Source organism: Wyeomyia smithii, chromosome 1 (assembly GCF_029784165.1).
Source record: "Wyeomyia smithii strain HCP4-BCI-WySm-NY-G18 chromosome 1, ASM2978416v1, whole genome shotgun sequence".
Lineage (NCBI taxonomy): Eukaryota > Metazoa > Arthropoda > Insecta > Diptera > Culicidae > Wyeomyia > Wyeomyia smithii.
In genome coordinates this window covers 81268663-81291507 of record NC_073694.1, presented here as the reverse complement: position 1 = coordinate 81291507, position 22845 = coordinate 81268663, and the positions used below count along the sequence as shown (strand labels likewise).

Sequence of the window (22845 nt, the reverse complement as noted above, 5' to 3'; positions counted from 1 at the left end):
CTTTTCCTCCCCGTAGCGATGCGTGGTTTCTTTTTCCGTCCTGCCATTTCAGGTGATACGAAAAAAGTTCAAAAATAATATCAAATTGCATGTATTGAGAAAGAAAGAAATAGGTAGTCTTGAGAAAGACTGATGTAAGTTAACTTCCAGGTAATCTTTAAAAGACACACTGGCAAAACACAATCTTTGAAGCTATAGGCAGTCAAAGACCAGTCCACAAGCAACCGAAAATACGTCTGATCTGTCGGGCAGCTCAAGACGCACTGATAAAAGGTACTTTATAGATTCATAACACAGCTTGATAACCAGAGTTTTTTGTTGAATTCGTTTTCGCGGTGTAGCTACACTTTTCCGGACTACACTTTGCAACTTGAAATACAACATCTTTAGTGTAGTTGCATTGGTATGCGTAATAATAGGGATAGCTGTAAATTTGTTTTATTTTGGTCATTATCGCCATCGTCATTTTGCCTCGTTTCCATTTCATATGTTCATCTCGCACTGGAAAAAAATTTACCTGACACTTTACCACGTGGATCGAGAACCAAAACAAACCAGTTTTGACACATACGTGTGAATGTGTTGGTAACTCCCTACAGTACACTCTGCTTTTTTCGGGTGTAGTCCGGGACAGAAAAAGTGTATTCAGAGAAACAAAAAGTGTAGTCCGGAATATGAAATAAAACATTTCCGGTGTCAAAAGTGTAGTCCAAGTGTAGCTACACCGCGAACACGAAAACGACATTAGTTTCCGTCATTGAACTGGTCGATTTTGATCAAATTTCAAGAGTTTGAGGCTCGTTTTCTTGGACTGATTGAAATAGACGCCACTGCTTAAGCCGTTATTTACCCTAACATTTCAACGCTGAAAACTGAAATGATTTTGAAGAATCAGAGAAAATTAAAATTTTGTCGTAAATGTAAATAAATATTTTTTATAACCTGGGTAAACTCTTATACCAATTCAAATTGATATTATTTTTAAAAGTAATATTCTGATAGGAAAAATGAATCACAATTGCTGCGAAGTTTGTTGAAGGAAATTTTTTTTTTTTAAGTTTGATTCGTTTTTAATCCTATACGCAAATCGCGTTACAAAAATACATGCACAACGTCACTATTGTGTAATAGGCTTAACAAACGTACCGTTTTGTTTCTACCGTTTTTTTTAAACCATTTTTACCGCCCCGTCTTTTTGCTTGGTTTTTTGTATATTGCGACTTTCGCACCAGTTTGGACAACCCCGTAATACACGATTGTCACAGTCGCATCTCGCACACGATTCCGCAGTTATAGAGCTTTCTACGCCAGATCTCACCAATACAGGCTTAGTCGTGTAGCCTTATAAAATCGATTCGTTTTCAACCAGAAAATCAGCTGATATTCAATTTCGAAAAATATTTCACTTATGAATCCTAGTTCATTAGTGTTACCTGTTTTAACAAACTTTGTTTTAGTGGAAAAATAGATGAAATAAAACTTAAAATCGGCTTACAACTTGAATAAAAGTTCGGGACAGGAGGAAATTTTTTGTTACTACCACATTATTTGCGACCAAAAATAAAACTTGTATTAGTGAAATCGACCACTAATACAAGCGCAGATAGGAAGGTCTATAAAGCTTTCTAAGCCAGATCTTACCAATACAGGCTTATTCGAGTATCCTTATAAAATCGATTTGTTTTCAACCAAAAAATCAGCTGACATTCAATTTCGAAAAATATTTCACTTATGAATCCTAGTTTATTAGTGTTACCTGTTTTAACAAACTTTGTTTTAGTGGAAAAATAGATGAAATAAAACTAAAAATCGGCTTACAACTTGAATACAAGTTCGGGGCAGGAGGAAATTTTTTGTTACCACCAGCGTGTTGATTATTTGCAACCAAAAATAAACCTTGTATTGGTGGAATCGATCACTAACACTAGCGCAGATAGAAAGGTCTATAGAGCTTTCTACGCCAGATCTCACCAATACAGGCTTTGTCGTGTATCCTTATAAAATCGATTTGTTTTCAACCAAAAAATCAGCTGATATTCAATTTCGAAAAATATTTCACTAATGAATCCTAGTTCAGTAGTGTTACCTGTTTTAACAAACTATGTTTTAGTGGAAAAATAGATGAAATAAAACTAAAAATCGGCTTACAACTTGAATAAAAGTTCGGGGCAGGAGGAATTTTTTTGATTATTTGCAACCAAAAATAAAACTTGTATTAGTGAAATCGATCACTAATATAAGCGCAAATAGGAAGGTCTATGGGCGATAGTTATCGATACTAGGGATATCGAAACGACAGACAGGAATATTCTAGTAGGTATATCGACAAAGATACTTCATTATGACTGCTACGATGGCAGGTTAATAAGAAATCACTCGAAAAATGCTCAGTGCTTGATACCGATAAATATCAATTTTATGATACCACGATACTATGATAATTGAAAATGTACCTTGATTCAAAAGTATCGATACTCAGTATCACTCATTCAATAATGTGCACTTGAAGTTTTGAATAATTAAACCAATTAAACATATAATTAATATAATTTTCATTTACAGCTTGCTCACAAAATATATTACATGTTGCTAATGAACTACTTAAACAAACAGTGAAGCAAACAAAACTACCGCTGCACCACTAGGCTGTCAGTTTGAGAGAGCGAAATAAGAAATTTGACAAGGAATGATTATCACAGAAATTTAAATAGTCATGCAAGGGGCAATACCCCATGAGAAATTTTCAAGTAAAAGTTTGTATTAAAACTATTAATGAACACAAAGTCTTTGGCAGCTGCAAACCATTGCGTTCAATTTTTTTTCGAAAAGGAAAATAAATTTCTAAGTTCAAAGGAATTTGTTCAAGTTACTGAATACATTTTGTGCCTTACTGGCAATACCGCTTGCCATCGCGGTTTTCTGTTAGTTCACATGCCATTTACCACCAGTAAGTTTTCCAGTAAATACGATTGTTTGATAAAAAATTGAGAAATTGACAACTGGTTTCGTAAAAACGGTATATCTCGAGACTGACTCAGATTACCACGGGGTGATAATTGTTTCTTTTGTGAATTTATTTAATAAACACGATAAAATTATCAAAATTAATGCAAAAATGGCTGCATTTTCCAAAAAATGTAAATTTAGTTTTGAAACACGAAAGAAATCTGTATGATAACATTTCCGGTCAAAAATTTCATTTTTTCTGGATTAGTTTATTTTCTTTTGAAATCATATCTATCAGTTTTTTCGGACATCTTAAGTCTAAGAAAACCGAGGTTTTGAACAAAATATGCATTTTTTGCAACAAATTAGGGGTCCCACAGAGCGGGGAGCGTTACAATCGACACCAAAACCGGGATAGTTTCAACTGAGCCTAGATAAATAATTTCCCCAACTTTGAGCCAAAACCGTGATGGTCGATGCCAATTTTGTGCTGTTTGGTGGCTTCGTACCAAATATCTTGTAATACCAATACAGTTCACTTACGTGAAATCATGGAGATACATTGAAAATGACAGAAGCGCAAGTCACCTTTTCGACCGCTAGGAGCGCCACTTCTGATTTTGTTTTATAGGACATTCGAAAAAGAATAACTTTTGACTATAATATTACCCAAATGGGTACACTGAAAAAAATGCACATATTATTGTGAATTTTATAATGAGAATGAAGTTCGCTTATGTATGAGGCAGTACATGGGTGACGTTTCACGGTTGGTACGTTTGTTGTTGTTATTGTTTTGCAATCTCAAACCCAAAACAGAACCGAACACAAAATCTTAATGTCTGCAAAAAATTAAGAGTGGTATTCATTGTTGTGTTAAGTATGGATAAAAAAGCATGCAGGTATATTGTTCGCATAAAGTACTCAAAGTTCAGTATTGAGGCTAAGAAAGTTATAGTAATTTATTTCAAAACATTAGTTTTAGAAGATTTCATCGTTACGAGTATTTTGAGTATTTGACATTAAATGTTTAACCAAGCACAAACTAGTCGTGTATTTTCTACTAATTGGTACAAAGTAGAGGTGGGCAATCCGCTCACAAACTGATCTAAAGAGCTGGTTCTTCAAAGTGAGTGAGTGATCTATCGCTCTTTTTCAAAGAGCGGTAACTCACCCCTTACTTCAAGCAAAAAGCTGAAGCTGATTTTGTTGATCAGACACCGCAACGAGAGCCATATGAATGTTTTACACCCCAAGCGCAAAGCGACGTGCGACACTGCTTTAGAACTCCCAGAAAATAGCTGCCGCCGGCTGCCTGCTCTCCCTTGCATAACCATCCACCAGCCGCGGAAATAAAAAATAAAATCTACTTGCCACAGTTCACACACAGCACATGGGCTGGCTAACGCCGGGACGCACACGAAAAGTGGAACGAAAAGAGCGAAAGAACTGATCTTTCGAATCTATGCAGACAATCCGCTCGGGAGCTGATCAGAAAATCAGTTCTTTAAAAGATCGAAATCTTCTGATCGCGAGCGGATTGCCTGCGAGCTGAACAAAAGAGCCATCCTAAGAACCAGTTCTTCTGAGAGCGAAAGATTTCGCTCTTTCAAAGAACTGAGTCTTTTGATCAGCCTGCGAGCGGATTGCCAGATCAGTGAATCAGTTCTTTCGTTCTTTTCGTTCCACATCCATTCGTGTGCGTACTCGGCGTTAGCCAACCCGTGTACCTGTGTATGAGCTGTTTTTTTTTTCCTCATCTATAGTTTATTTGACACGGCACAAATACAATTCAATGTTTAACGGCGCCAATTATATCTGGTAGCTTACTTTCTAAAGTATCTTAATAACTAAAAGCAAATTTTTTATCCTCGCTGCCGACTACGAGCTGGAACTAAATCTAACTTAAGCTAGAATGTTTTGCATGAAAAGCACTGATTTGTTGTTTGATGGTTTTCCATCGCCATAGGTAAGCAGCATATTGAATATGTTCCGCTGCTGGGCCAAGATATTACGGACTGGCATATTGGGTTGTCTCCCTCGGGACCTGAGAGTATCGTGCGGGTCTAGTTGCTGTTTCCGGATCCGGGGTCTTAACGTGTTCTTGTCGTTTGGTTGGATGTAGGCGGAAGGGGATAGGACTAAACTGGGGCGTGGATGGATTTCAGGAAAACGTATATAAGGGACATGTAGGATAGGTCACGGCTCGCCAAGACATCACGAACAGGAACAGCCGGCTGCCTACCTTCGGCCTGCAGGGAAGCTATTAATCTAGACCTGGCGCCACGGTGTACAGGGCATGACCAAACAACGTGCTCTATATCGTGATAACCTTCACCACAGGCACAGATACCACTCTCCCCGAGCCCAACACGACGGAGATGCGCGTCAAATCTATAGTGATTGGACATAAGCCGGGACATCACGCAAATGAAATCCCGACCTACATCCAACCCCTTGAACCACGGGTTCGTCGATACCTTGGGGATTATGGAATGTAACCACCTTCCCAGTTCCCCCTTGGTCCAAGAATTTTGCCAACTGATGATCGTATTCTGACGTACAAATGCGAAAAATTCATTAAAGGCAATTGGTCTTTCATAAATATCACCGTTTGTTGCGCCCACCTTAGCCAAAAAGTCCGCTTTCTCATTACCCGGTATCGAGCAGTGAGAAGGGACCCACGCTAAGGTAATCTGAGTAGATTTTTCGGATAAAGCACTCAGATGTTCCCGTATTTTCCCCAGGAAATACGGAGAGTGCTTAACATCTTTCATCGATCGGAGAGCCTCAATGGAACTGAGACTGTCCGTAAAGATGAAATAATGGTCCGTGGGCATTTTTTCGATAATCCCTAGGGTGTACTGAAATGCAGCTAATTCTGCGACGTAAACAGAAGCAGGATTATCGAGCTTATGGGAGACGGTTAAATTGTTATTGAAGATACCGAAGCCAGTGGACCCATCAAGAAGTGATCCGTCAGTGTAGTACATATTGTCGCAGTTGATGTTTCGATATTTATTGGAAAAAATTTTGGGGATCTGCTGCACGCGTAAATGATCCGGGATTCCACGAGTTTCTTCTATCATGGATGTATCGAAAAACACAGTAGAATCAGAAGTATTTGATAAGTCGACACGATTTGGAATATTCGAAGAAGGGTTAATATTTTGGGACATGTGATTGAAATACAATGTCATAAAACGGGTTTGAGAATTAAGTTCGATTAACCTTTCAAAATTTCCAATCACGGGACGGTTCAAGACCTCACATTTGATAAGAATACGAGAAGACAGGCTCCAGAAGCGGTTTTTCAATGGTAGTACTCCAGCTAAGACCTCCAAACTCATCGTATGGGTCGACTGCATGCAACCTAAGGCGATACGCAAACAACGATATTGTATTCGCTCCAGTTTGATCAAATGTGTGTTTGCTGCGGAGCGGAAGCAGAAACACCCGTATTCAATAACAGACAATATCGTTGTTTGGTAAAGCCTTATAAGGTCTCCTGGGTGGGCTCCCCACCATTGTCCGGTTATTGTACGAAGAAAATTCACTCTTTGTTGACATTTTTTCATCAGATACCTCACGTGACAACCCCAGGTGCCTTTAGAGTCGAACCAGACACCAAGATATTTGTGTACCAAAACCTGAGAAATCGTTTTACCCATTAATTGTGTTTGAAGCTGAGCAGGTTCATGCTTCCTAGAAAAAACTACTATCTCAGTCTTCTCCGGAGAGAATTCGATACCTAGCTGTAAAGCCCAAGCAGACAAATTGTCCAAGGTATCTTGCAATGGTCCTTGCAAATCGGCAGCTTTGGCTCCTGTAACAGAGATTACACTGTCGTCTGCAAGTTGTCTTATCGTGCATGAGTTTGCCAGACATTCGTCGATGTCATTTACATAAAAGTTGTAAAGAAGGGGGCTTAAACATGAGCCCTGGGGAAGACCCATGTAGCTAATGCGAAAAGTTGCCAAATCGCCGTGCGTAAAATGCATGTGCTTTTCGGACAACAAATTGTGCAAAAAATTGTTCAAAATTTGAGAAAATCCTTGTCGGTGAAGTTTACCCGAAAGAATGTCAATAGAAACGGAATCAAAAGCCCCCTTAATGTCCAAGAACGCAGACGCCATTTGTTCTTTGCGAGCATACGCCAGCTGAATATCTGTTGAAAGCAACGCAAGAAAATCATTCGTCCCTTTGGAACGGCGGAAGCCAAATTGAGTATCTGATAGTAGACCATTTGATTCGACCCAATGGCCTAAACGACGGAGTATCATTTTTTCCATCAATTTCCGGATACAGGATAGCATTGCAATCAGCCTATAAGAGTTGTGATCAGAAGCTGGCTTCCCTGGTTTTTGGATGGCGATCACCTTCACTTGCCTCCAATCCTGCGGTACAATATTTTGCTCCAGGAACTTATTGAACAAGTTCAACAAGCGCCTCTTGGCATTGCCGGGTAGATTCTTCAACAAGTTTAATTTGATTCTATCTAACCCAGGCGCGTTATTGTTACAGGACAGGAGGGCAACTGAAAATTCTGCCATCGTAAAAGGTGATTCAATCGCGTCGTGGCCCGGAGACGCATCGCGAACAATGTTTTGCTCAGGAACAGAGTCCGGACATACTTTCCTGGCAAAATCAAATATCCACCTACTTGAGGACTCCTCGCTTTCGTTGACCGTTACGCGATTCCGCATTCTTCGGGCTGTGTTCCAAAGAGTGCTCATTGATGTCTCCCTCGACGTCTCGTTTACGAACCGACGCCAATATCCGCGTTTCTTTGCCTTAGTCAAGCTTTTAAACTTGGTATCAAGCTCCGAATAACGTTTAAAGTCGTCGGCATCGTCTGTATCCCGGAAGGTCAGATACGCGTCGGATCTTTGCGTGTAGACATCGGAGCACTCTTGGTCCCACCACGGAGTGGGAGGCCGTTCTTTGATCGTTACGCCGGGATATTTCTTCGTTTGGGCTTGCAACGCGGCGTCGAGAATCAAGCCCGCGAGGAGGTTGTATTCTTCAAGTGGTGGATGATGTTGAATCGACTCGACCGCTTTTGAAATCATTTCCTCGTATAACTTCCAATCGACATTCCGTGTGAGGTCATACGGAATGTCAATTGGTCGCATGCGAGTTGACCCGTTATTAATTGAAATAAGAATAGGCAAATGGTCGCTACCGTGAGGATCGAAGATTACCTTCCATGTGCAATCCAACCGTAGCGACGTCGAACATAAGGATAGATCCAAAGCGCTTGGGCGCGCTGGAGGTTTCGGGATACGTGTCATTTCACCGTTGTTTAAAATAGTCATGTCGAAGTCATCGCAAAGGTTATAGATTAAAGAGGAGCGGTTATCATTGTATGGGGAACCCCAAGCCACGCCATGAGAGTTGAAGTCTCCCAAAATCAAACGTGGCGAGGGAAGAAGTTCTATTAAATCAAAGAGCAGCCGTTGCCCAACCTGTGCTCTGGGAGGAATATATATTGAGGCAATACAAAGCTCTTTACCTTGTATTGTCATTTGACATGCGACAACTTCGATGCCTGGAATCGAGGGGAGGTTAATACGATAGAAAGAATAGCACTTTTTAATCCCTAAAAGTACTCCTCCATATGGGGTGTCTCGATCAAGGCGAATAATATTAAAATCATGGAAGTTGAGATCAATATTGGAAGTAAGCCAAGTTTCACAAAGGGAAAATGCATCGCATTTGTTTTTATTTATCAAAACTTTAAACGAATCAATTTTTGGTAAAATACTTCTACAATTCCACTGTAAGACAGAGATAGAATCCTTCGTATACGCAGATGAATTAGGCATCGAAGGATACAATCGCTGCAAGGAGGGGCCATTGGGCAGTCAACTGCTTCAAAAATGATCTAACTGTTGGGAGGAATGCTGTAAGAAAAATTTTAATTGGATCGGGTACATTGAAATTTTCAAAAATCCAGTCCACAATGTCAGAAAATTTCACTAATCCAGAGTTTGTTTCATCAACTGGATGTGCAAAAGGAACAACTGGGGTTTTAGATGTTCCTGGCAGTGCTGGGAACTCCTTCTGGGACTTAAAATTTGCAAGCCCAGGAGGAGTTTGCTTCGGTTTTTCCGCAGCACTGTTTGGTTTGTTCGTACTTTTCATTACACTTTGGGAAATCTTAGGACCTTTACGGGGAAGTTTAGGAGAAGAAACATTTTTCCTCTTCCTAGACTCCCCAGGATTGGCATAAGATGTTCCCGCTGATGAATCGTCAGAATCGGTTTCATCAGAGGGCAACAGATCAAAGGGGTTCGATGTTATGGTAGAAGTGGTCACGGTCTTCTTCAGCATCTCAGCGTAAGAACGCTTTGAACGCTCCTTAAGTGACCGCTTGATTTTATCTCTGCGTTGCATGTACACCGGGCATGTGGAGAGCTCATGCTGGTTTTCCCCACAGTGAATACATTTTTCAGCATTAACACTGCAAGAATCTTCCGCATGAGTCTCCCCACACTTGCTACATCGTGCCTTATTGCATCAGTAGGCGGCTGTGTGGCCTAACTGCTTGCAATTGGTGCAATTCATAACACGGGGTACATACAATCGCACAGGCAGACGAACCCGGTCGATCGAGACGTGGCTAGGGAGTGCAGATCCGGCAAACGTAACGCGAAACGAGTCTGACGGAGTGTAAACTTTTTTACCGCCGACGAGAGACATGGACCGCAATTGCTTACAATCCAAAATCTTCGCCTGTGTTTCGGTATTTTTGAAGCAACCGGTTGCGCTTTTTAGGATACACTCGACAGACAGACTCGAATCGGTTATGACACCGTCGATCTCCACGTCTCGTGCGGGTATGTAGATGCGATACTCGTGTGTGAAGAGCTCAGAGCAAGCGATAGCATTGGCCTGTGCCAGATCACTGACCACGACACGGAGCTTGTTAGGTCGGACCTTGGAAATTTCGGTCACGGCCTTGTACCCCTTCGTCAGGTCTTTAGCAATTTGCAGTATGTTTAAACGCTTTGAATTCACTCCTGCCTTTGGACGAAAATAAACAGTATAGCTGCCCTGTTGAGATCCGTCCGGGTAAAGCCTGGGGCGAGGGGGGACTGGAGAATGAACAGGGGAGGGAGTAACAGAAGGGTCAGGGTCAGGGGGGTTCGGGGATGGTGGCACGGGAGGCGAGGGATCTATATCCATTGCGCTAAATGTAGCGCACTAGCGCCGACAAGAACACGTACCTCTTTACTTATTCCTTCCAGCAGTGGTTGTCCGATCGTTCGAAGCTGCACCCAAAGCAGCCAGCAGCACCAGTACAGCAGCACCAATACAGCCACCAGCAGTGAGCCGGGTGTGAGATCACTCAGCACAGCGACACGGACTCGACTGTCAACTGATGGGCTTGGATTAAAAAGATCTATTCACGGTGCACAGATCAAAACTGCAGCTGGTATTTTGCACCAATACAGCCAAAGTTGTGAGCCGGGTACAGAACGTATCGACACAACTCACAATCTAGTTGGCCTTTAGCGCGAATAACACACTCTTTTGTTTGGCCACTCGTACACACGGACCGGATTGTAATAGAACGACCACTTTGCACGTCCGTTTCTGTCGAGTGTTCGACGCGGAATGTGTGTATGAGCTGTTGCAAGTTGTTTTTTTTTCATGCTCTTGCGGCTGGCTGGTGGCTGGGTGATGAGAAATGCAGGTCATGCATAACAAAGCAGATGTTTGGTGGCAGCTTGTTTTTGAAAGTTCTATTGTCATTTTGCGCGCGACCTTGCGCTTGGCAAATCGGGTGTAAAACTTTCACCTGGCTTTCGCTTGCGGTGTCTGATAAAAACCAAAAATTATGTAGGAACGAATAAATATAAAATAGAGATAAAAACCAAAAATTATGTAGGAACGAAAAGAGCGAGTGAGCTGTTAAAAAGAACTAGTTCATCTTAGTGAGCGGAACCGCTCTGATCCTCTCATTATAGTGAACCATTTTTCCCACCTCTAGTACAAAGCGGAAGGTCGCGGGCTCGAATCTCAGTACAACCAGGTCATTCGTTGTTAAATACAAGCATACTATAGAGAAGATTCAACTGGAGACATTGTTGATGTAACCCTACACTAGCGCGTCGTCGTAGGTTTCTCCTTTTAACTTTTTTAGTTCGGAATTACGTACGAAATCTGCAAAAGTATTTTTTTCACATGATTTGCCATTTTTTGTGTGGAAGTATGAAATTGAGTCAACTAAGTCTAAAATTGAGTATTTTTAGTTTCGTGTGTAGGAATATCGATCACACGCTCACAGAAATGCAACAACACTGCACAGTGGTACAGTAAGGCAATTTAGGCGGACATGAGGTCTTCGATGCGATTTTTTGGTTTTAGAGTCATAGTTTTTTCTAAGAAGTTGTTTTTCATAGCTAGTCCTTTATTTAAGTGCAAATGAAAATTAGAGTGATTCTGAAATCGGCGAAATAAAAAAAAACTTTTATTTGCAGATGTAACTGTATACATTCTTCGACCCAGTAAACTAATTTTAATCATCAAAACAAAAACTCTTTTGTAGCTATTAAATTGACCGACATAGAGAAATTTTACGTGACTAGCTTAGAGTGGGTTCCGAAAAAACAATTTTTGGCTCTATTTTTTCAGTTCAATTTAATAAAAGAGTATTCTTCGGATGACCTCAAGAGCTTCAAAATATGTTTTTATTGAAAGTTTTATTGAAAAATAAAAACTCTTCATCTATACAACATATCTACAATGTTTTTCCGTCAAAAGATGCGTATTTTTGTGTTCTTAAGGTTAACCGAAGAAAACTTTGTTTTTACATTTGAACTGAAAAAATAAAGCAAAGTATCTGTTTTCTTTTGGAACTCTAGGTTAGTTACGTCAAATTGCTCTAAATCGGTAAATTTAATAGCTACAAAAAAATTAACGAAATTGCTTAAAATTAGTTGATCTATGACTTTGCCGAACAATGTATACAATTATTTCTGCAAATCAAAAAAATTAAGTTATTTTGTTTCGTTGATTATATCGCCGTTTGTTGGAGGTGCTTGGATGCGTGTTTTTTAAATCTAGTATATTTTATATCCTGTGTTTTCTATCCCGACTTTTCATAACAGGAACACTGTTTTATATAAATTGCACAATTCTTTAGATTATTTAACCAACTTATTTTATTTCACTTGTGAGATACAATGTAGTGATATAGTCTCCCCAGTCACCCCTAATGTGTTGATATCACAAAGGTTAAGCGATAAATCAAAGATAACTAGAACAAGATACCTAACTTCCCTATTTTTCATTCATTTTGAACACGACCGATTTCTGACGGTTAGTGCTGCCATCTGATAACTTAAAATCTCATAAAATTGTCACTATGAGCAAAATCGATTTTACGTGCATAGTCCGTCATCGATCGTTGAGCTGTTCAAGATTGTATATGAAAAAGGTGTAGCAGTTTGGTCAGCTCGACGCTTAAGATAACATGCAGATTACATTGTCATTTTTTTGCACTTAATGCTTTTGCCATATTTTTTGCTTTTCAAAGTTCGAAAGAAAAGTGTGAAGTTGACTGTCAGAGTGGGGGTTTGTATTGAGGAATTATATTTATTTTCAGGTCCCATTCTGCAAAAACTTAAAGTTTGATATGTCGAAAACCAGGTTTCAGAACCATTGTGCATATGATCAGGTTCACCGGGAGACCCGATTTTTGCTTTATTAACCTCGGCAAGAGTGGAAAACTTGACTGTAGAGCGTGATCATAGCGGTTATCAGGAAGTTTTGATGGTACGCTTAATTTTAAATGATGCACCGGTTATTCTTGATTCTTCCGGAAAGTTTCATGTTTGAGAACTAAACATTCGTACACGTTATTATCATTTTTCAGATGGCAGCACCGTAAAGTCGTCCACATGGATACTGAAAAAATGGTTTCACCTTTCAGCAGTCATGTCTTGGCCTTGTCGTCAGTTGATTTTGACGTTAAGTATACATCATATTAACAGTGTATAAATTAGTTCGACTTTTGCTCACGCGCAGCGACAATCATGTCCGATGAGTTCTGCAAGAGTCAGGTATCTTGTTCTAGTCATCTTTGGATAAATGCTATTAATGATGCTCATAAGTACTACAGACGGTATTATAAACAGATACGCAAAGAGTGAGGTCGAAAACTCCAAGTGAACCGTCAAATCGAGGCTCCAAGTGTGCAAAGTAAGCAAACGTGCAATTATGGTTTGAACGGAAAATGTGTTCGTTATGCTCGTATTATGAGTGATGCATTGAAAATTGAAAAAAATGTATAAACAAGCTTTGAAACTCAGTTATATATCCTTACAAAGTTTTGGAATTTCACTACACTTTCTAGTGCATATGAAAAGTCATGTGAAATGAAATGTGGTTGCCAGAATTGTTTGGAATAGAATATTAGCAAAGGGTTGCCATATTTACTGCTTTTCTCTTTGCGTTTCTCTTTATAACACAGTCTCTAATAAGTACAAAAGAGAGATATGGGGCCGTTCCTAAACCACGTGGTCATATTTTCACTTTTTATACCCCCCGTACCCCCCGTGTTCTTTCGTGGTCTTTTGACTAACCCCCCCCCCTTTCGACTTTAACCACGTGGTCTTTTCATTTGTCAACTGCCAAAAGTTAGCTTAGTTTTTTTTACATTTTCGTTTTTAAACTTTTAGTACCTACATTCTATATTTCTTAAATGCAAAAGCTTCATTCGTGACTTGGGGGCAACAAAAAATAATAAGCCAGGAAAAAAGACCACGTGGTCATTTCGTTAACCCCCCCACCCCCGTGCGTGGTCTTTTGACAAATCCCCCGTACCCCCCTTCATGACCACGTGGTTTAGGAACGGCCCCTATAGTAAAAAAAAATGAACGCTAAATTTAATACTTATGGATTTTACCATAGTATGTGAAATGCAGTTACGTGTTATATTGAAATAAAATATCGAATAATTACTGTTCAAGGTTGTAAATAAGGGCTATGAACATACATTTTAGTTATGTAGAAATTGTTTATTGGTTTATTATACAGTATTATAACATACATAAAAATAATAATTGTCCCTAAAAATAAACCTGCATTTAACAACAATTTATCATGAGCGAGCATTCAAAAACATTCGCGCACATTAACCTTTAAAGTCACTGAAACAGAGTGACTTGAAGGCACGTTTAATAAACAAACTCATTTCTGCACATACGAGTTATAAGTCTTGTATTATTTCTATACTGCCTGCTCGTCTTGGATCATATGTAGCAGAAAGTTTATCATTACGATCACGAATAATTGCTGTGGCTGCTGCAAAACCCGCATCTGGCACAGCTTCCTTTAGCTCATGTCCACGAGCAATTAATCCGTCTAATACATTCTGATTGAATCCCTGCTCATATTCAACCAGCATCGGTGCTAACTGATGATGAACCCTCTGCTGGTGAATTATAGTTTCCAGATCCTCTCCAAAGTACAGATGTCTCAGAATTACAAGCAATGTTGCTGTAGTAATTTTTGAACCACCGGCGCTCCCGGCGATTATTCGTACGTCGCCGTTTGTATCAATTACTATAGTGGGACACATCGACGACAGCGGTCTCTTACCCGGCACGATGTAATTAGATGGTGAAGCTCTTAAGCCGTATGAGTTTATCGTTCCAGGAATTGAAAAATCATCCATTTCGTCATTCAATATGATTCCAGTAGATGGCGAACGAATCATTGCTCCCAATCTGAAAACATAAAGACGTTCAATCTCACCGTTCTTTTGTTGCACAGCAATTTTGCTTAGCATAGAAATGAGTGTTTGATAAGGACTTTAATTTGGACATCTATCGGCATTATTCGACTCATTTCAAATATCAGGAAAAAATGCTCGTGTGTCAATGTATCACTTAGGCCCACTTTTGAATTATTTGATTCAATGTAATCCAAAATTATTAACTATATTCTGGTTTTTAATTTTCGAATGATGTAATTATTTCGTTGAATGTTCCGGAAATTATTAGAAAAACTGGAAATAGCAGTGTACGCAAGAGTTAGTAATACTCATTTGCATTTATATGCATAATTTGAAAAAAAAAATGCAGCCTATCGACATGTCACTAATAACACGGACTACTTCTATACTAGACGTAATTGACAGAAGACTGGTGCAACTGACACATAATTAATTGTGCTAGTAGCTGCTACAGCATCGCCATTAGGTGCTAATATTGATACATGAGCCGTTCCGTGATCCTCCTCGTTAGCAAATTCTGCGCCGTACTGTTCAAATGTGTGAAAGGTTGTGTTGTCTAAAATGCCATCGCGTACAAATGCCGCATAGTGTTTGTTTGTTAGCTTCCGCAATGTTCCTTCTATGCCCTGTACAAAAGAAGGATCGCCAAGTTTCGTTCGTAGACCATAGCCATATTTGAAAGCTTCTACTATTCTATGCCATGTAAGAGGATCATTGGCACTGAGATCGTCAAAACCGTCTAGAATGTTTAGCATATAGTTTAATACATGCCCGCTGCCTGGAAGGGGCATTGAGTAAACTGAGTAACCATCACTCAGTTTTGTGTGCGCTGGTGGTAGCCAACGGGCTCTAAAAAAAATATTTAACACGTTAATTGATTCGATCTGTAAGTATAATAAACCAGTACATACTCATAGTTATAAAAGTCTTCTTCTGTAATAATACTTCCAAATTCCTTGAGATCTCTCATTAGTTTTGGTAATAATGTTCCATTGCGATTATATAAGGCATCAGCACCTTCTTCTGCAATTACTTCAAGACTATTCGCTAATGCCAACCTTTTGATACGATCACCTGTGCGCCATGTTTCATTTGTATTAGGATTGATAAAAACTTCACGAAGCGACGGAATACTATTGATTTGATTCTGACGTACTTTAAGAATGCGAGCTAAGTAGTCTGTGACAAGATGGCCACGTCGACAGAGATCAATAGTTGGTTGTATCAGCGTTTTCCACTCTAGTTGCCCATATTTCTGATGAACCATCCAATAACCCTTGATTTCTCCTGGCACAGCAACAGCAAGCCCCCCTTCCACTGCAGCGCTAGATTTATTGAGATACATGTTCTTTGTCGCAGCTGATGGTGCAATTTCTCGAGCATCTAGAGTTTGAACGATTCCAGTATCACGGTTATAAAGTGTTAGAAAAAAACCGCCTCCTAGGCCTGCACTTTGAGGGCACGTGACTCCTTCACAGAACAGGACAGCAACAGCAGCATCCACAGCTGAACCATTCTGACGAAGAATATCCGCTCCAATCTGTGCACATTCAACTCCATTTGATGTTACCGCTCCTCCAGTAAGGACTCGCGAAGCCTCTTCCGTACGGTTTTTTGAACCAAAATATAACCCAAGTACGACAGCAATTACAACGATTGCTGCTAACCCTGAAACGAGCAGCAACTTACGTTTGTTGATGTTTATTCTGAAATGTTGGTAATGAAGCACAATTAAAATACTATTGAAGGTAAATCACTCAGAAAATATTAATAATGTGATGAATACGTACACTACAGAAAGCCATACCAGCGTCACACCGAGCCACGTTTCCAAACGATCAACTATGGAATATTTTAATGAAGCGTGATAATGAGATGCATTGATGTTTTGGTATGTGCGTTTATCTAGTATCATCAAATTCTTTTATAGGAAGAATATTTTGTTAATATTATTGTGATACACATAAAAATTCAAATAAAAATATAAGTGCATGCAACTTGAGTACACATCTAACCCACTATGTACATTCAAACCGAACCTTACTTGGAAAAATCTTACGAAAAAAACAGTATACAACAGTTTTTAACCATTCATTAATACAGTTCCTGACTACACAGTTCTCTTTCATCAATAAATATTTTAAGCCCGCAAAAACTAATAGACCTTTCTCTCTGCGCTAGTATTAGTGATCGATTTCACTAATAGATGTTTTTGTTGGTTGCAAATTAACAGCACGCTTCTGGTGGGTAATTTAAATTTTTTGCTGCTTCGAACTTTAATGCAAGTTGTAAGCCGCTTGTTAGTTTAATTTCATCTGTTTTTCCACTGAAGCAAAGTTTGTTAATACAGGTAACACTGATAAACTAGGATTCATAGGTGAAATATTTTTCGAAACCGAGTATCAGCTTACTTTTTGGCTGAAAACAAATTGATTTTATACGGTTACACGACCAAGCTTGTATTGGTGAGATCTGGTGTAAAAAGCTGTATGCGTCCACAGACCGCTATTATAAAAAAATACACCAAAAGATCCCTATGGCATCGCGCCATATTTCTAGGACTAACATCTCATCGTATGTGTAAAGCTAGGATAGGACGCGACGTTCAAAATTGCCCTCATGAAACATTTTGTTTCCAAAAATATCAATAAGCCGTATGAATAAAAGCGTTTGCTTTACTCATCCCGTGCAAATCTTACGGGAGAAGCAGAGTAACTTCATTTATTCATACGGCCTAATGTCTAGGATTTTCGAAGCTATGGCTTGCTCATTGAATCTTCAATTGATTTAAAGATATAATAAATTTATTCGAACTAGTCATAATTTCTACTCATTTCGGATTCCTCTTGCTTTCCATGAAATAAATCTGCTATTGTTCATCATACGTAGTTTCAAAAACATGAATAATATTTCGAATGTTGATTTTTATACACATTACACAGTCTGGTGCATGAAAAAGTTTCGAAAAATTTTTGAACCAAATACTGTTCATTAACTTGGTAAGCAAAAATACGTACACGTGAACAAAAAATATCGATAGTTTTCGCAGCACGACCAACCGTACCGACTAATAAAAATACTACAAGATATACAGCCCTAGAGTTATATGAAATGGTGACATGGGACTAAACACTGTAATTAGGGGATTTTTTGTTACATAATATACTGAGTCTGCGAACAGAATCAAGCTGTTTGCTCAGCGACTGTACGTATTTTTTTTCAGTCTACCCTGGCAATCAATTTTTGAAATATATTCAACAACACTCGAAAGAATATCGTTTATGTTTGGCGAAACTATGCCTGTAGTATTTTTTTGTGCACACAACACGTATTTGACAAGGCACAAGCATGTCATTCTTGTTGAAGAAGCACCAAGAATTCCTCGTAATGCGTCAAAGTCAGAATTCACTCTATATCCTCAAAAACCAAATCCAATAATACTAACGTTATCACAATGAATGGATTTGTCTCATTTAACTCTGATTAAATCAAATCTATAATATGGATCTTACTTTCAAAATAATATGGAAGCCCTCACAAAGGTTCATTAATTGGCAAACATAAGAAGATATGTCGAACAAAATTATTAACAAGTTCCAGCAAAAAAATGACAGCAATCAACAATTCCATTTTTGTTTTTTGCTTGACAATTTTTTTCAACTACATCGCTGTATTACGAAGACAGCGAATATACATACGTTTATTATGGTAAAGCTTTGAACAATAATATATCATCTAACAATTTTGAAATATAAAAAGAGATTCTGATGAATCTTAGTAAATAAACCAAAAATTCACAAGCATTCGCAGGCTCTTACTCTTCTATAAATGTGTATATGTGAAATTTACTCTTTCGATACTATCTGTCACGATTATTCAGTGAATATCGAAGATAAAATTAAATAAATATCCGTTGCAAAAATTTACAATTCTTGTTGAGTAATTTATGGAAATCATATTAATGAGATAAACTTTCAATCACCATCAACATTGCACAACATGCATTGCAGTTTTTCCTCGATTGCACACGAATAGAAATGTACGAACAAAAGTGTACCACTGCAATACGAATAGTACCGCTGCAGTACGAATAGAAGTGTACCGCTGAAATGTACGAATAGAAGAGTACCCGATCATAAACAAAAAAAAATTACAAATTACAGAATGCTATCAACGCGAGATACAAATAACATATTTTGATACAATTTTATATTTTTCCATACAATTGTAATAACAAAATTGAATCTGAATTAGTTATAATAACAAAACCTGAAATGAAGTTCTGAAACAAGTCTAACCAATTTTTCGTTTTATCAAAACCTGTTGTTTCTAACAATGTTTGTTATTATACTGTTGTACATACTATCTTATTTTGTTAGAAAGCTGATACCTTAATAACAAATTTTGATATGTGTTTGATACTAGTACAATCATTTCTGATATAATTTCTGTTATTTTAACACCTAACGGGATCAAATTGAAAACACAGCCTGTAAGGTTTTTTCCGTAACAAACTAACAGCTTCTGTTACATTTTTGTTTTTCCTTTCTGATCGGGTACCGCTTTACTCCATTGGTACTGTTGCTTTCACCGGCATGTTTTCTTTCAAGACATCAGTTTTTATTAGGTTCTGAAAGCAGGTTTAGAAATTGTTCAAGGAGTGGGATTTTTTTTTTTATTCTCGCTTATTTTCCGTCGGTCTAGTTCCGCCACTGTTGTGGCCAATCACCGACGCCCAGGGAGGCGACTCCACACCCAGGACCCTAACTCACGACCCGTTTATTAACGGACCGGCGCCAACGGCTTTACTTCCTCATGCGATGGAAGGCGTGATCCCAGAGATTTTTCGCCTCAGAAAATCTCCCGGTGTCGGCTAGGATTGAATCTAGACCAGTTGGGTTGGGTGTGAGTGGATGCAGGTTGACCTGAAAGCAGGTTTAGAAATTGTTCAAGGAGTGGGATTGTTTCAATCTTCTTGGAAAACTTTTACCCTCGAGACATCATATTAGTCTTAGCTCATGGAAGCAAAAATAAATTGACCTATTGGGACGAGGAGACTCTGTCAATTTTTATATCGATATTGATAAAGAGAATACCACGGGGAACGAATGGTGTCCATTCACGTCGTCTGTGCTAGGAATGCTCGCACTGGTTCATAATTCGCGTAAGTTTGTCATTAAACTTTTTATCAATTTTACCGCTTAGCAATGAAATTAGAGTGATAATTAGCATATTACAAAATTGTTCTACATTTTATCTTTCCAACAACATATTGGTTATTGTTATCTATCATGTGGTTATGCTGTTATTAACGTTTGAAATCTGACGCAACATTTTCCAGTTTCATTTCAAATCTAACAGAATGCATCCCGGTATAGTAAACAAAGACGTAGTCCCACGTCAAAATTTAACAGTGTGCTAAATAAAATCAACCAATCAGAGAGGGCTTTCACTTTGACAGAACTATGGGTGATTTTTGGTTTCTCTTGTCACGTCATGTCCTAGGTGTAAACGAGATAGTATATCACCGCCACTTTTCAAACACCTTTATCTGATAGCTGACAGCGGGCACAAATGAGCTTGAACCCAGGACATGAGTATATTGTCAGTAAATGACAAAATAGGGATGTCAATGGCTCGGAGTAAACCATCCGATTCGTGTAAGGTCATTTTGTATCTCTGGTCAAAATTTGTCAAAGTTTGTTACATAAAACAAGGCCTTACGTTTGATGTGATCGTTTTTTCAATCAATTCCTCTAACAGTTAGATATAAAAATTATATCAGATTGCTTACTTTAGCATATGTCGACGATGTCAAAGCATCATAGACGAGTTTATACGTATTCAAAAATTACGTGAAGCTATTTCTTCATCCCTGGTTGTAATATACGGACACCATTTGTTTATTTATTAGGAAGTTATGTTCAAAGTACTATACCTGTACCAATATCTTATCGCTACTGAGCTAATTGTCAGAAGCAGGCTTGGGTTTCTTACTGACAATCAGCGATGACGAACTCTATTTAATTGTCGAGGCAAATAAACCTGTAAAAATCTATTTACTGATTAACCTATCTTTATTACAAAAATCAACCGTTGCGATACCAGTCATGAGACATTATCTTATGTGAATATTTCACATTTTCAGGGTGACGACTACCGGAAAAACCAGGAGAATCAGGAAATATCATTTATTTTCGGAAATTGAGTCGCCACCCTGCTTTTTCAACCAAAATGACAGACTGCTTTAGTATTTGTCTGAAATGTACTGCTGTGATATCGAATTTAAGTAACCAATTTTGAAAATTCATAATTTTTATTACGAAGATGTCATTATGACGATACCTTATCTAGAGGTTAATGTTGTGTTAATGGCGCAGTATTCCGATTTTATGGAGATAACCACCTGCACACACTAGCAATACTCAGAGAAAGAGATATGAGAAGAGAATGTTGTGAACCAAACGAACATGTCAAAATCCGAGCCAAACGAACAAGACAGGTAACACATTGAAAGGTATTGCAATCAGATACAATAAAGAAATTTTTTTTCACACGTTTTTCGTATTCTATTACTAAACAATGAATTGAGAATGCTCCAAAATTGCTTTATCACACTGTTTTTCAACTGGTAGTTCACAAACCTTTTTATGGTCAACAAAATTATGTTTAATTATGGTACAAGTATATAAAATTAAACCTAAATATTAAACCCAATACCCTCACGGTTTTTGTGATGAACGTTATTATGCCCCAGGACTTCCACCGTCAAAATTAGTTTTACGAGCCGAAAGAAAAAGTTAGTCAACATTGCGCTTTGAGAAGAGATCTGGCACCTCTGACATGTGAAACCTAGTTGCCAAATTGACGAATTTTTTATCGCTTATCTCTCTCTCTCTCTGAGTATCTCTAGCACACACTTGCAAATGTACAGCCGTGTAGAATTGTTTTCGTTTTCCAGCAACTGTAAATCATAATCAATCACATCTCATTATTCATACTTTTTGCCAACCATTTTCAACAACTTCTCTTTTTTCAAATCCAGTAGGGTAGGGTACGGCTTAAGCAGTAGCGCCTATTTTAATCAGTCGAAGAAAACAGGCCTCAAACTCCTGCATTTTGATCAATATCGACAATTTCAATGATGGAAACGAAAAGCTTGGTTGTCTAGCTGTCTTACGAATATAAGAAATACCGTTAATCACAAAGCAATCTGTGAACAATTGCAATTGAAATAAATCGACCTATATAGCAGCCATTCAGGAGCCACTTCGAGTGCTGAAAAAAAAACGCCTGCAAAACAGATGGAAACTGCTTAAAATAGGCTCGGGGTGATTGGAATAGTGTCCCTCGATTGGTAACTTTGATTGATGATTGTTAAAGTTTACTAACTTAGTTTTACAATCTGAAAGCAAGTTCTGACAGAGAAAACGATAGCGAACAGATTGATATACTACTGTTTGAGTTTCACCCAACACATTTCGAGTATTTCGTCTGAATAAACAGGCGGTTCCTAAAGCTGCTTAGAATATGTTCCCTACCCTATATTAAAATTCTTAGGAGAAACTCTTAGTGTCAGTGAGATCGTACGGTAATCCAGCAACTGTCCTCAAAGGGATGTCATATCTGTCAGCTATCATATATTTGACGCGTTGCTAACATCACTGGCACTGGTACCCTAAAAATGGTCAGCATTTATGTTGATTCGGACAAAGTGACCAATTTCTGACAGGAATTGTTGATGGCATTATAGATAAATTTAGGCATGAAAGGTTACGCATTCTGGGTGCTATTTAGTAACCTGTTTTGTCCCAAGGTGAAGCGAAGCAAATTTTGACGCAGATAGGGAAGTTCTCCAAAGAGCAGGTCCGGATTTAAGGAGGACAAAGGGGCAAATGACCCGGGCCTTTCGGCACTAACCGACCCCCTCACCCCTTAATTTTGGGCCAGACGTGAAGACAGAGTGGAGACCTTTTTTTTTTGCTCGTCCCGTCAGCGAAGCGTTCAGTCATTTCATAATTCAAAATTTTCTTACCTTTAAATTTTTTTTAACCTCTAATTTTTTTAAGAAAATCGTCCCCAATGCCTAAATCCGGCCCTGCCAAAGAGCAACATAGAAATAGATGTTCGTTACCACTGATTGCCCCCTA

General features: G+C 38.6%; 1 protein-coding gene across 8 annotated transcripts in view; it reads right to left on the bottom strand.

The window, feature by feature from the left end:
• Positions 1-22845, bottom strand: part of LOC129719200 (glutathione hydrolase 1 proenzyme-like) — a 159341-nt gene that overhangs the window by 19421 nt on the left and 117075 nt on the right. For 2 of the 8 annotated variants that reach the window (XM_055670718.1, XM_055670723.1), the window contains exons 2-4: positions 15607-16401; positions 15119-15544; positions 13956-14687 (exon numbers count right to left, since the gene is read on the bottom strand). The exons of the other annotated variants lie outside the window; for them this stretch is intronic. In XM_055670718.1, the coding sequence (XP_055526693.1) occupies positions 14168-14687; positions 15119-15544; positions 15607-16401 (1741 nt within the window). In that variant the 3' untranslated portion in view covers positions 13956-14167. Of the gene's footprint in view, positions 1-13955; positions 14688-15118; positions 15545-15606; positions 16402-22845 lie in introns of those variants that run through there. 8 annotated transcript variants of the gene reach the window in all.